At 45.0% G+C, this 15,214-nt stretch overlaps 1 protein-coding gene across 4 annotated transcripts in view; it reads right to left on the bottom strand.

Annotated features, from left to right (window-relative positions):
• The window catches only part of RNF220 (ring finger protein 220), a 236,285-nt gene that overhangs the window by 5,900 nt on the left and 215,171 nt on the right, over positions 1 to 15,214 (bottom strand). For all 4 annotated transcript variants that reach the window (XM_064516113.1, XM_064516112.1, XM_064516114.1 and 1 more), the window contains 2 exons: positions 8,571 to 8,679; positions 7,201 to 7,275 (listed from right to left, as the gene is read on the bottom strand). In XM_064516113.1, the coding sequence (XP_064372183.1) occupies positions 7,201 to 7,275; positions 8,571 to 8,679 (184 nt within the window). The remainder of the gene's footprint in view (positions 1 to 7,200; positions 7,276 to 8,570; positions 8,680 to 15,214) is intronic.

Here is a 15,214-nt window from a genome sequence, read left to right as displayed (position 1 = left end):
GTGTTCACCTGAGTACTCAGAGCTCCTGCCTCTCTGGACAACACACTGGAGAGAGGTACCTTCTGCAGCACCAGTCTCCTAACACATCAGATGCCTCATCCTGCCCTCAGTCTAGCAGGGAAGTATGAAAAAAAGTGCTTGCTGCCACTTAAACCATGCCCCTCTCTATCCCTCAGTGCTCCTGTGCAATGCTGAAAAGCACTTCAGCAGCTACCTTCCTCTAGCCCTGCTGAAGTTGGTGGAGATGTCTGGCTGTTGACGGGTGGGGAGGAGCACTGAACTTCTCCCTTTAGTTCAATTTTGTCAGAAGCAAACCTCAACTGCTGCCATCTCACTGACTTGCAACTCGAACCCCATTCTGGGATTTGGAGATGGCCTGAGACAGCTGTAAGCAGATGTGTGCACTCCTTTTCTCCAGGGTAACCTTGCTAACACAGATCAGACAGCATAATGTGGGGAACCTCAGAAGGACAGGTTCTCTGGAAAGTCACCCTGCCCAGGGATCTCCACATGCTGCGCAGGCCCTTGCTCTCAGCAGCAGTTCTCCACACTCGACCCACAAGGATGGTGGCACAAACCTGATTAAACTGACTGCAGCTTTGCCCTTTTCTCTGCAGCCAAAAAAGGTCTGGCATGCAATTACTTCAAACCATGGGGAAAGGGAAGATGGGTGGATTTATGCTCCAGCTTTAAGCAGGCCTTGGAATCTCAGTCCCAGAGATGTGCTTTCTGCACCTCATGCTGATACCTTCAGGGGGATCCACCCTGCCCATCTAAGGCTGAGAGCTGCACAGAGGCAGTCTGGGCTGAGTGCTTGACCATGCCAGAAGGCAGAATCCAGGCACATTTTGATACTTTCTGCAAAATCTACTTGACTTGAAATCTAATCCAAGTGAACAGTCCTGGCAAAGTCTGGCACAGGGAACAAGAAACAGCTGAGAAATTCAGATCATACAGCCACCAAAGCACGAGAAAAACCCTGGTGCCTCTCCAGGAGCAGGTTACTTCAGCTGCTCTGGCCCTCAGTCTTTCCTTCCCAGTATCCCTATGCTGCAGGCACCTGGGCAGAGCGCTGCTGCCTGCACCAGCACACAAACACTAGCCACAGCACACACAGCGCCTGGATCAGGGAGGCCAGTGACTAGTTCCCACTAGGAGAAGGGCCCTGCTACGATTTATGACTGACTGCAGATTCATTTACGACAGTGGTGGATGTTGTTTCACCTGTGTGCAGGAGGAGGGCCCTGAAATTCGGGTACGTCAGAGGGGACAATGCGGTTTTAGGCACGTTCAGCAGCCTGGCCTGAATGCCAAGCAGGCTGACTCCACGTGGCGCACCAAGGCTCAGGCCTCTGGGTCTCCCTTGTATTTATGTTTGGTATTAAATAGATCAAGCCAAAATAATGACTTTGGACCCCTGGGGAAGCCTTTTTCTTTTTTTCCTGTTTTAAAATAAAACTGTCATCCTCTGTATACATCAGCATGTGTGTCAAATTCAGAACTAACTCCTGATTTTTTCTTTTTAGATTAAAATTGCTTAGAACCTTGTTCCTTACATCTGACTTTTCTGCGTAGGTGTACAACATTTATTGGCACTAGCATTTAAACTCTCCTCTCTTGTATAAAGGCACATAAGCATGTACACACGCACATGCTGGCACAGGCACAATGAAAAAGCGTTTGCTCCCCCACTGCTCACCTGCCAGCTGGGGTTACTAAACTTTTCCCTTGAAATAAAAATGCTGTGGAATAATAAGTCCCACCTGTCGGCCATTTCTTTCTTTCTTTCTTTTTTTCCAGGTCCTTCTGCTCCTTTCATCATAGCTTCATGGAAAAGCCTTGATGTGTTATAGCTGCGTGTGCTAGAGTAAAGGCCACCTCAGCTTTTCCATTATAAACCCCAGTTTTGAGGGGTTTATAAAACTCTGCTGCAAGAAGTTTGCTCCGGGGCTGTTACAAAGCAAAGAAAAGGGACTGGAACCAGGATGGAGTTTATTTTTTCTCCCCCTTTCTTAATTAAAATTTGGCAAGTGATTGATCCACAATACAGGCTAATCACTTGGGGTAGTAGTTTGAAAAATACATTAACGAGAGCTGAGATGTTGAGAAGTCGTTAGGGCTCAGATGGTGCCAGGAAGGACTGGAGTATTTTGTCTTAAATTTGCCTCTTAAAAAAAAATTGTGTGATGTCTGCTATAAATTGGCTAAAGCAAGAAAACTCAAAAGGAAGGGTTTAGGCACTTCTTGGTATCCTGTGGGCCTACAAATGGGCAATTTCCAAGCAGAATATGCTACCAGGCAAAGAGAAGAAAAAAGAAACACACCCAGAGCAACTTTACCTACAAACTACCATTGTCAAGCTGGGCTCAAAGCTTGCCTATTTTACAGGAAGGAAAATCGAGGCAGAGAGATGACAGGAGGGACCCAAACCAACAGCCGGTTTCTGCCAGATGAGGCACTGAACTCCAAGATCCAGTTCTCAAACAAGACGACAGCCCCCAATCCTGCACACACAGCGGCAGTAAATAGTAATTCCCAGAGAAGCAGCTGTTCACCACTGCCGACAATTACCCCTAGCTGTCAGGTAACAGGGTTAAAGCATTCGGGAGAGCATCCCTTTGCACAGAGCCTCCTTAACCGTTGGAACTCACTGCCACAGGTTGTTGGAGGCCAAAACTGAAATACGTTAATAAAAACCTGGACAACCTCACAGCAGAGAGGAGCACTGTGATCGATCAAGCACAGTGGTCTCCATGCAGTCGCGCTCTCAGAAGACCCTACACTGCTGGAAACACTGAGGATTCACCCAGAAGGACTGCTCTGTGTCTGCACTGTTTCTTACAAAAATACCCCTTCAGCCCACACGGAGTATAAGGTATTACAGCCTAGAAAAAGCTACAAGGCTAAGAACATAGTAGCATAATCTACCGAAGATATAAATGTGTCAATCGCAGAGAATATGTATATATCGCTGGATCCCCTGAAAGCATGTTCCATGATGCTTTTTAAAAGTCATTTTCTTCTGGTTTTGCAGTTGTCATTTTCAAATAAGCCCAAGACAGGCAAGTACAAGCCTCAGGTCAGCAAATGCACACAGGAAGTGCTGGATCTGGCACAGGGTAGGCCCAGCAACCTGCACCTCCTTAAAGAAACCTGCCCTCCATCTGCACCCACCAACAGCTCCAACCACTGGCCAGTAACAGTCTGACTTCACTTCTAATTTCACCCACTTAGGAAGGAAGGATACCTGGATTTGGGAGATCACAGAATCACAGCCCAGAAGGACTTCAAGAAGCCACCAAAATCCATCCCCCTGGCAAGACCACCTCAACCTGAATTACCACCGGCAGACACGCATCCAACCTGTTCTCACAAACCTCCAGGGACAGAGGCTCCATGATCTCCCTAGCAAAGCACTGCAGCAGATTGCCAACCTTTACTGTTAGAACATTTTTCCCAGGAGGAGGAAAACAGTAATCCCATCCACAAGTAACTGTATGGTCTCTCTCAGTTAATGGAGAGGGACACAGAACAGACAGATAAACCTGTTCCAAAGGGTAATTCATCCCACATGCCCCAGCAATGCAGGGCTACAGTCCAACAACCAGATTAGCACAGACACCCGCCTTGAGGACAGTCGCAGTGCGGGGAAATGAGCCCTGCCTTTCACTGCCCAATCAAAGTCTCCCTTGCTGCAAAGCTATTTCCTCTCCCATCTTTGAAGAACCTGAATGTGTTTTCAGAGGTTTCCAAAAGGGATCACAGGAAAGTCACTCAAGGCTTGTGTTCCCATTGCTGTTTAACCTGAAGCTATCGCTAGCTCTCTGCCTCCCCTTGGCATGGTATGGATGAATGAAAAATGTCACTGTGTTGAGTGCCAGAGACAACCAGCAAATAGGAGCCAACTCATCAGTCTGGTTTGAAACAGCAATGCAAAAGCAGCAGACAAACCTAGCTGGAAATGGCTAATGCCATTTCCTAGGAACCCAGGCAAGAATTGGCATGGCATTAAGCAACACTTCTTGTAACCCCCTCGCTGTCTCCATTCCTGTTGTGCCTAAAGAAACAGAGCTGCTCGCTGCGTGCACAGCACACATGGTGCACCTTACACCTGCGGCCACTGGACCAGACCAGAGAGGTCCATTGGCCTCGGGCAGACTGGTCCTGCTCGGGGAGCAAGTGGAAGGAGACAAAACCATTTATTCATAGTGTCTTGATGCTGGATGAAGGGATGCTTTCTCCTTTTCTCCAAGGCTACCCAGAAGAAGACTGCCTAACCAAACAGCTTCTATTGGTGCTGAAGTGCTGGCTAGCTTGACAAGTACCACAATCTCTGTTCTCTTAAACCACCTCTTGGATCTCCTTTTGCTATGCAGACCTGCACTCTGTTGTGACTCAGCCTTGCCTTCACGTTAACGAAACACAGCAAGAGGGGAGAGAGACGGAGCCTGCTCTGGCGGATGTTCCACCCCCAGCACTAGGAGTCAGTTTGACGCATTAAGCTCTAGTATAACTACCTAAGGCGGAGAGCCTGGCAGCCGTTCGTAGGGTCAGGGTTTAAAAATATCTTTTCTCCCTTAAAAAGAGAACAGTTATAATTTGGACCTGGGCATCAAGAGCCAAAAGTTGAGAAATTTTGTTTTCAGAAAGCCTAAACACTATAAAGATCTAATTCTTGTCAATGGCCTAGACACTACAGAAGTCAGAGGATATTACAGATATTCAGGTCACTGTAGTACCATACCCTAGAAAATGTTTAAACCTTAAGCCTTTTAAAAAACATTTCACCTCCTCTGCTCTGCAGACAGACAACAGCATCAAATTTCATCTTGTCTTCAATACCCCGCACAGCTTTAGAAGTGTTCCCAGGCACTCCGAGCCTTACTTAACACACAGCTCCCCCTCTATCTCACACACGCACACTCTAATTTAATATTACATCTCGGCTGCGCGCATAAAACACAGGCACACAAGAGAAACGGGACCTTTCACTCGCAGGGATGGCAGATCTCCAGAATGTTCAAAAGGGGCCGGAAGCCCAGCACAACCCGCCCGCCCCAACTCCTATTAACTCCAACAAATTGTTTATTGCACAACAGAAGAAAAATGTTGCCCCTCTCCCCCAACCAAGTCTTTCCATGTGTGCTGCACGCGCAGGCTCCCTCCGTTCCCCCTCCCGCCCCCACTGGGGAGCCAGCTTTATACCCAGGGAAAGGTAACAGCAGCGATTATTACACACACTATCCCACAGCTCCTCGCTTGTTAAAAAAACAAGAGTCTCTTTTGTGCCCGAAATAAAAGGAGATACCTTAATTAGAACAATGCAGGTTGGTGAGCATTAAACACTGAGCCCAGCTGCTGTATGCCATTAAATTCATAAAAAAGGAGGGGGGAAGGAGGGCAGTCTTAACGAGATTACACACATTGACTTTGATCAAGACACAAAAGCACCAAGGCGTTCCAGGGTTTTTATTGCTGTCTTCGGGCTACATTTTAATGGTTACATTAGAAACATGCGAACACAGGCTGGGAGATTTTTTTTGAGACGGGAAAGAGAGTGCAAGCATGCCTTGTGAAAAGGCCTGGTTTAATAAATTGGGGGCTGCAGGGAGAGGGTAGGACTGGGGAACAGATGAGTAGCCACTTATTAATTGCTTCCCCTATGCAAGTGCCAAGTCATAATACGATGTCTTGCTGGACTATTCCCATCCCGCCTGCCTGGTCGGCAGAAGAGCCATGTGTGGACAGCACAGAGCCAACTCAATCTCCACCTCCCTCACAGATATGTGGAGGGGAGGCAGCTCCCCCTCTGCAAGGGGACATGCTAACGCCTTAGTGCCTGGAGTGAGGTCTTCAAGCGTCCTTACAAGCAGCAATGACCACTGCGTATGACACAAAGGGGCTTGACTGAAGTTGAACTAAGTTGCTGCTGAGCCTAAGAACAGTTTGAAATAGGTGTGACAGGTTTAAAAGATCACTTAAGGCTGCTTAAGTGCACGAGGAACGGACAAAGACTTCAGAATAAAGAAAATGAAGAAAATCAGTGTTTTATCCTCTGCTTGCAGCACCTCTGAAGAATAAGACTTCTCTTCACCTAGCAAAGGTGGCAGAGCGCATGTAGCCACATATGTGTCTTTTATAACACGCTGCTAAAATGTTTACAAAAGCTTGTATAATCTAAATAGTGACGGGGTGTAGCTGAAGAGCTATAAAATGTAGCCCAAGGGATAGCTAAGTTATTGAGTTGCTATTAGTACTCAAGCCCACAGGCACTTCATCGTCCTGGTAACTTTTCTTGGACAAGACTTTTAAAAGGCAGGATTTAAAGGAGCATGATCGGCTTAATCGTAATTCCAAGTGTACAACATGTTCTATAAAGTGGATTTTGTAATGCCTTACAGGAATAGTTTTTAGGAGTGGCATTCCCTTACATTTTTTGCAACCCAACATTGTATCATCTTGCAAAGAAGAGAACTAGAAAGCACAGCTGAGTATTTTCCACTCCCCAACCTGACTGAAATGAAAGTTTGATTTAAAAGCCCCGTTTTAACAAAGGAAAGGAAAACACTTTGTTTAATAATATCTTAAATTTTAACCTGACGTCCTCTAATACACGTACAAATTCCTACTGTATTGGGTCACCAATTTAATATTCAAGATAATCCCTAATTTTCCAAATAGCATGGAGTACACTTGAAAGCTGCACAGTGCAATTTCAAATAATCTGAAAAATACAGATTCATATTCACAAACTCTCTCTTCCATATTATTTATCCTGAACATGATTCCCTTTGCCTCAGGTGAATATTAGGTTTCCTCGAAGCTACACAGACCAGGAGATTTCAGTGATTTGGCCTCCATTCCCACAGCTTTACCTCTGCATGGATGCCCCACAGGAAATTATTGTAATGCAAAGCTGTCCCAGCACAGAGCTCCAACAGCAGCGATGGCTGTCCCAATAGCAGCAGAGGAGCACGCAACGAGCAGCACTGCCCTTCGGTCACAACGATTCAAACACAACTCAGTGAAGTCAATGCCAGAGTGGGGTGTTAAACAGCAAAGGTTGGAAGCCTGCATGTACAGCACTCAGGTTGTTTAAAATAAAGCAAAAACCATCTCTCCCTACAGTGATTCAAAATAAAGTACCCTGGAGAGAGGGAAAAGTCTATGAGTCAACAAGAAAGTAGTCAAGTGCCTCACCAGAGTCCGCAGCCAGCATTCTTCACAGTGCACATGCCAGCACTGAATGGAAGTCAGGGGCATTGTGTACGAGTCCTGAGGAGAAGAAGCAAATAGGTTATTCCCACATAAGGGATCCACTGGTTTTTCACTCTCAATCTCCTCACGACACCCTTCTTTCTCAGTATGGCATCAGACACTCACTACAGATAATCTAATTGCATAGCAAGAGCGCCCAGGTCTGATCTTGATCTACCACATAAGGTGTGAAGCAAAGGAGAAACAAAGCAGAATTAAGATCGTCTTCCATCAACAATTTCCACTGACTTTGCATCTAAGATCTGTGCAGACATAGCAGGGTTTGTGTAATAGAGGCAGAAAGTCTCCTGCAGTCCATTTTTCTGGTTTCCAAGAACTCCTGATGGAAGCCCATAATCCACTCAAGTGGTGATCTGGCTTGGCTCAGTTATCTCAAGAGCATCTGAAGTTGCTGTGGTCACCTGCCATTATTCCCATCAGAAAGGCCACCAGATTGTACAAAAAAACAGCAACAGGGTAAGATTAACCCTTATCACAGCCATCTGCTCTGCAGGAACAGCTTAACTACATCCCAAGAACACTGCCACTATTTCAGCACACACACATTCTCCTGAGTGTTTTCTATCGTTGCTAATAAACCTCTGGAAATCAGCAGCAGGCTGTGGTCTCTTCTGTGGGATCAGAGATGGGGAATGCATCCCCATACCTGCCAGTCAGGAACTGAGGGAGGGCATCATACATCAAGCTGAAGTTGCATACAGAGAGCCCTTCGCAAAGCAAAATTTTCTTCCGCTATCAGCAGAATACAAACCTAACAGGAGATGAGAAGCTTTGCAAGCTTGACCATCAGAGGGAGCTGCTGCCCTTCTTTACAGAGGCCACATCACCACCACACAGAGCAAGCAGGACACCAGCAACTTTTAAATACTCAGCAAACATTCCCGTTCTCGATTCACCTGGTGTGTTTCAGATCAGAGATTCTGCTCTCTTATGCGTATGTAACTTCACACATGCAGGAAAAGAACATAACCAATGTCTGGGAGTTTTTCACAGTTAGGCTGAAGGGGGAACACTATCTACTGAAGTCAGGGCTTTCTTGTCTCTAATACAGATGGACAGCTACAAATGCCAGTGGAACGACCTAATGTATATAGAAATTTCAACAATTAAAAAGATTTAGCACCTTCATTCAAAGGGAAAGAGAGCAGCCCTTCTTGGTGTACAGTGAGAAAGACGAGTTCTCCCACCCTACCCCAAAACGACAACAGAAAAAAGCTTCTCCACCTCAGCAAAGATAAGGCAAAGGTATCAAGACATTTCTGATTCATGACCACAACTGGAGTGCTACTCACCATGCAAATGAGACATTTATAGCGGTCCCCACGGGAAAGCTGCCTTTCTAACTCACGGACACGAGCCTTTAACGCTTCAAATGTTGTCACTGCAGAGTCTTCTGTAATTCTACAAAAGATGATGGAGAGTCAGCATCACTGAGCATACAAGAATGTTAAGAGTTCAGGGAAAAAGGGTCTCATAGTAGGTATTGCACAGGAAATGGTAGCATTCAAACTAAAACATGCAACTTGTGCTGAAGAAGAGTTCCTGAAAGCCCAGTGTGAATTCTGTGAGTCCTGCTACTAAACACTTTTGGGGTTGTCAATGTCATACAGAGCAAATATCTGCAACACATGGAAACCGAAAAAATGGATTTTTTTTTTGTTTCCTGCCTCTTTTCCTATCTCCCTTTAGGGATTCTTTGGGACCAAATGCTTTGGACAAAATTCTGTGTGTTGCTCTAAAGTTGGTGAGCTAACTTCTTGCAGGCAGTAGCAGTTGCTCTTCCCCTTAAGGAACAGATGTCTTTCCTGGCCATGAACCATGTGGAACACAAAAGCAGCTCATTACGCAGGATCAACACAATGTATTGCTTCTATGCTAAATGAGACCTAGCTTGTTGGGTTCTAATACTGAAAAGGAGGAGAAACCAAAAGCAATGGACACTACCAATTGGGCAGCTATAAAAGCAACTTTACAATCTCTGCTTTCCCATTTCCTAGGGTCATTTTTGATGGGCAGCATTATCTCTTTTGTCATCCAGGCACTGTGCTGAGGGCAGGTGAGTATATTTTCATGGTTCTGCAAAGCTGATGAAAAGAGCAACTTGCTAACTTAAAAGCAAAGGCAGACAGCAATGCTTAGCAAATGAGATGCAGGGAGCATTACGGACAAGGATGTGTTGCTCCACCATGACGCAAAATCAGACTTCTACACTGCGTAGAGAGAGGGAGGGCCCCCCAAGCATTCCCCAGAAAAGGTTTACAGAACATCATACAGACATTAATGCTTTCACTTTTGGGGAAAAAAAGCCAGAGAGCAATCTTCATTTACTTCAGTGATTTTCAGGCCCATCCATGCAGACTCCAGCTCAGAAGAATCTGAAGAGTACCCGACCACCAGAAGCTCCATCAATCACAACATAAACCACAGTAGCACCTACATGTTGCACCATTTTAGAGGATGATCCATCAACAGGTGGCTAAAACATAAGTCCAGTGGAACTACAACAACTGATAAAATGAGCTGCAAACCCAGCACTCCCCCAGCATACACACGCTTGTTCCTTTATTCATCAGTCACTGCCACCAGCACCCAGGCAGGAACCTGAAGCATCTCCAACATGGTGATTCTGCTGGCTGTTCCCAAGGCTGAATGCAATCCTGAACATCTCTCCCTTTGCCACACAGGCTGGACAGAGCACGCAGGACCAAAACCCTAGTTCCGTCAGTGAAGCAAACAGCTGTAAGCTACACTGGAAATGGAGCTAGTTGTGAAAAGATCTTGAGTGAACTTCCTGATTAATCAGTCACTGACACTACAGAAGAAACTGGAGCTGTAGGAGTGCATGGGTTCAAGTACCAGTGGCATAAAGCTCCTACAACTTTACACCTAGCTTTGTACAGATCAGACACTGACTGTAAGGTTGCTCAGAGACTGCTCCCTACAAGACCCAACAGGGAGTTTTCAGGAGAGATCTTCCTCAGAAAGAGATTTATTGAAAATGACAGTTACTGGGAAATGGGGCCTATTTAAAAACTGCAAAAGAGGCAAAGAAATACATGTGTCCCATGGTAGCCTGGTGGGTAAGAACTCTCTGGAGAGAAGGACACTGTAGATTCAAGTCTTGGCATGAATAAATACTCTTTGGAGAAAAATAAAAGTGTTTCAACAAGAGACAGAGCTCCCCACTGTGAAACACCCGCTTGCTCCTACTCATTCATATAAATTATTGTCATGTCCTACTTTTGGTTTTCACCTGCAGGGAATGGTTTGTTGGTGTTTTCCAAAAAAATCCGGGAAGGTTTTAGTCTTGTCTGAGGCAGAAACAGGATTATTTATTTATAACTTAAAGACAACTGTGGGATGAGAAAATCATTTCCTTTCCAGTCTGGCCCATCAGCAAGCTCAGGCTGGACAGAGGCTGCAGCTGATTTTAACTTTCTGGAATCCATTTCTCCTTCTTACGTGCATAAAGGCACTGGAGCTTTAAAGGGAACAAGCGTGGCTCCTGCTCAAAGTGGGTGGCAAGCAGAACATCAACCCTTGCTGAACTCTCCTCTTACTATCTGTGGGGATATCCTTCCTCCTTTGAAGGGCAGGTGACCCAGTAAGGAAAGGGAAAATCCTTGAGCAGATCCAAGCAAAGGCCATTTCATCCCAGTCCTAGCCCAGCAACAGTCAAAGCTTGAAAAGGAAAAATTTGCCAATGCAACAACTAGAGGAGATAGAAAATGGCTTGTTTATAGAAGTCTAAATGGCTGACCCCCATCGTCCAATTTCGGAAGGTCTCTGAGATAATCGCACCTGTCCAGTAATAAATGAATGAATCAGAAAAGGAGGCTGAATGGAGGTATAAGCAATAACGCTCAGAGTCTGCCTGATACAATGGCCAATCAATAGGAGGGCTGTAGATCAGGGTGCTAGTTAGCTGGAAAATTACCGCACTGCTGCATGCGTCACGCTGTAGGGATCCTGGACAATCAATGTGGGAGGTATTGATTTAGTTATTATCACTTCATACGCTCCAGACATTGTTAAATATACATTTATTAACAAGACTGGGGTGCATTGGTAAGGGAGGGAGCTTTAGTCACTATGATATCTCCCAGCGCTGATCAAAGCTCAGCTCTGACAGACTTTAAACTTCATGTTCCTCCCTGCCAAGTGCGCTCTCAGGACAAATCCTGACGCACAGAGTAGTGGATAAGACGCAGCTTCTATTTCACAAGAGACATCATTTTTGGCCACAAGTGAGTATTTTGCACTTGAGATTTCAGGAAAGCCTCCTGGAGCAGCAGAAACCAGGGCCGTGGGGGCCAAGGGTCAACCCAAAGTGAGCGATAATTACATGGTTGCTTCCGAAAAGCCAGAGGAAATGAGGTCAAGGGAAATAGGGAGAACATTAGTAAATAAAGGAAACTGGAACTACCTCCAGGGATGGAATAAAGACAAGAGTCACTTCCCATGTGTCTGGCTCCTGCAGTGGCCAGCACACTCAGGACATATGCCATTCCATTTAGTGACATCTTACCGTCAACCTGCTGTTTGTATCCTAAAGATAAGCATCGCTTAGGAGCAACTCTTCCTGCAGCACTGATCTTGGGAACTCCGTTAGGCTTCCCTCTTGCGTGCACACCTTACATGTGCTTGCTGGGATATGGACAGTTGGGAGAAGGCTGTGCAGGATTTTTTACAGAGTGAGTAATGCCAGGGTGGAGTGAGGGTCAGAAAGCCAAACTCAATGGAAGGGGTATGGCTGTCTACCAGTTACCCTGCCAAGAGAGGCAGAGGGAATTACAGCAAAGAGGAAATTAGAGTCCAGGGCCCTACTCCCTGCTTTGCCTTGACCTGACGCTAGATGCGGGAAGACTATTTTACAATTTTGCACCTCAGTGCTCTGATTTGACGTGTGTGGATAACGTCATTTATCAGCCTCGGCAGAAATCTACCGAGCGCAAGTGCTGCAAAGGGCTATGCCTCAAGCTCCAGTTGCTAGTGCTTCTCCTACCACATGGGTACGAGCAGCTTTGCTGACACATGGCTTGTCTTCACTGGCAAAAGACTTCTCAGGAGGGTCCCGTCCATGCATAACTCACTGTGGAGCTACACTTGCACCGCAGGTGGGGGAGCATGAGGAGGAACTTTTACACAAGAGCAGAGATATGAAGGGGGCTCCTTTGCAAAGGAAGCTTTGATCTGCATTTCTCTCCGGACTTTGTGGTTAACTCTTCAGCAACTTGGCAGTCACATTTGAGGATGCTGGGTAACGAAGAGCAAGTCTGTGAGACTGGGGAGGCAGCACTTGATAGTTTCCAGTCTCTGCGCCCAACACGTTTTTCTGCTGTTCATAGCAGGGTTTTGGTCAACGTTGAAAACAAGAACAAAACTTTCTTCCTTTACCTCTCTCCTATTGAGTAAATCCTTGTTTTGTTCAGGTAAAAGGCCAGGAAAAGGGCACAGATGTGCTACATAAGAGGAATGGATGCATCTGTAACTTAGAGCTATTACTTAGCTATCACTTCCTAGGAAATCTCCCCCAGGAATCGGCTGCCCCCCTTCACAAAAAACTTTAACCCAAACACTGGCTATTTGTCAAACATTAGCATGCATGTGATCTTTGTTTCTCCAGATTAAATCGAGCAATTCCTACCCACTCTCCCAGTGGGCAATCACAAGCAATTCCGTTAATTAAATTATCTCTGATTCTGCAGCTCTGGAATCTCTCAATTGACTAAGTCTGTGCTTTATCATCAACAAAATACTGGACTAAAAAGGAAACAAAAAATGCTGATGCCAAAGTGATCGGTTTCAGTTAACCCTTCCCAGCTGGATATTAAGGGGCTGCTCAAGACACTGTTGGACTGGAATGGGTCCAAGATTAAGAGGCCCATACCAGAGATACCAGGAGCAGCTGTTCACCCGGGATTCACTCCATTATAACGCAAAAACAAAACAAAACAAAACCACACACTGCATTCAACACCCTGCCTATTTGAAAACCACAGAATGATGCAAACTATTAGCTGCTGAAGAGGCAAAAAAACACCTCAAAGATCAGTAAGCCCCTGTGAACACGTCACCCTCCCCTCACCCAGATCTCACTTGATGTTCCCAGCTGTTGAGGACTCTCCATACAACATTCCCCTTTGGTTTATTTCTACTGGATATAAATTTCCCTTCTTCATAAATGGCCACACTTTACATAGCATTCCATAGCTTTTTACAATTCCACTGTTTGTATGTACCTTGTAAAAAATGCTTAGCACTGATTAAATGCACCACCAATAAAATTTCATGGGCTACTTCTGACACTTGATATTCTGACCTTCCTCCCTCTTCCTCATACAGTTATTTGTTTTCATATGCCTGTAAACACAGAATGGCAGAGGAGAAAATTTACTGTACCCACTGACAAATCTGAGGGTGATGTCTTTATTATTAAACAAAGACTTTATCTTCCCTTGTCCAAGGTGGAGAACCTGATCCCAGTAGAACATACAAGCCATCTCCCTGCACTAAGGGCAGAAGTCAGGTCGCTAGCAGCTTACACATCATATATATTAGAAACAGACTGGTCGATGCTTTCAAGGCAGAGTCAGGCTAAAGTAAGATTCCAGGAGCAAAGAAATTGCCCTTGGCTATATCCAAAGATGGCCACAGATGACAATTATCATAACCACTATTATACTGCAGACAAGAAAGCCTACTATCTAGAACTCATTTTGTGGAGCACAAATCTTTAAAATTCAATAAAATGATGCAAAAATCCGAACATTAGTGCATAATCATTTAATTGTAACCCTCTCTCATGGCCAACTTAGTTCGCATGAGAAGGCAACTTCTTCAGAGCAGAGACCATGTTACTAGTCTGTAACATGCTGTGCATAGCCGCTGTGAAACAAGCAACAGAGGCATTCACTTAGCACTGAGCAACAGCACAGCATGATGATGTGGTCTTGGATCTCACTTACGTGTTATCTTCAAAGCATTTCCCTCACTGAGTTTCAAATAGACTGAAACAAACCTTAAGTTTTCTGGGATGAGAACTGTTTTTGTTTTTAATCTGGTGAAAGAATTTCAACTGTACCTCCTACCTGCCATCAACTTAGCAAGCATTAACTGCAGCATGTGCTATTGCTAATATTACGGGGAGCTCGTTTTGGCAGATGCGAATGAGGACTACTGAAGTTACTGGGAGACACATGGATACAAAGGCCTTCTGCATTTGCTGGAGTGCAAGAACATAAAGCTGAAAAAAAAGTTGGCTACTAACAAGCAAAATACCTACACTGACAAGTAAGTTTTTTAAAAGCAAAGTCACAGGTGGCTTTTAAAGGAAACAGGCACAGCTCAAACATTTTAAGTATGTTAAGACTCTGAAAGAAGTCTTCTGTCAGGCACTGGTGACAGATTGACTGTGAACCACCCCAGAAGGTGTAGGCTACTGGCTTGGCATGATGCACTGAGGTTTTATTTCACTAGATGAGCTGGCTAAGGCAGAAGAGGCCAGATCCTTAGCAGCAGAAATATACCCAGCAAAGCTGTAATCAGTGGAGCCATGCTGAATTACACCAGCTGAAGTTTGGACCCTTAGTCTGTGAGAATGCCAGTGCTACAAGCAAATCTTCTGGCAAGACATCAACAGTTTAGGAGCTGGCTTCCTCTTTATTTAGCTAAAAATCTCATTTATTGGTTTTATTTGTTTTTAGACTAACCTCCTTTAAAAAGGCTGACTTATAATCCTGTAAAACATTGTCACATGTATTGAGGAAATTGGCAAGGATACTAATTTATTGTCCTCTAGGAAAAAAAAAGCACTCTTTCTTGATTAATGTATGTTTTTGTATTGTAAGATATTAAAGAATGTTGCTTCACCTGTAATTATAGAGAATAGTTTATTTTGGCGAAGTGCCCTGGCTTCTGGTTGCCAAGTTATGAA

Source organism: Dromaius novaehollandiae, chromosome 8, assembly GCF_036370855.1.
Source record: "Dromaius novaehollandiae isolate bDroNov1 chromosome 8, bDroNov1.hap1, whole genome shotgun sequence".
Lineage (NCBI taxonomy): Eukaryota > Metazoa > Chordata > Aves > Casuariiformes > Dromaiidae > Dromaius > Dromaius novaehollandiae.
This window is presented reverse-complemented; position numbering and strand designations above follow the sequence as displayed.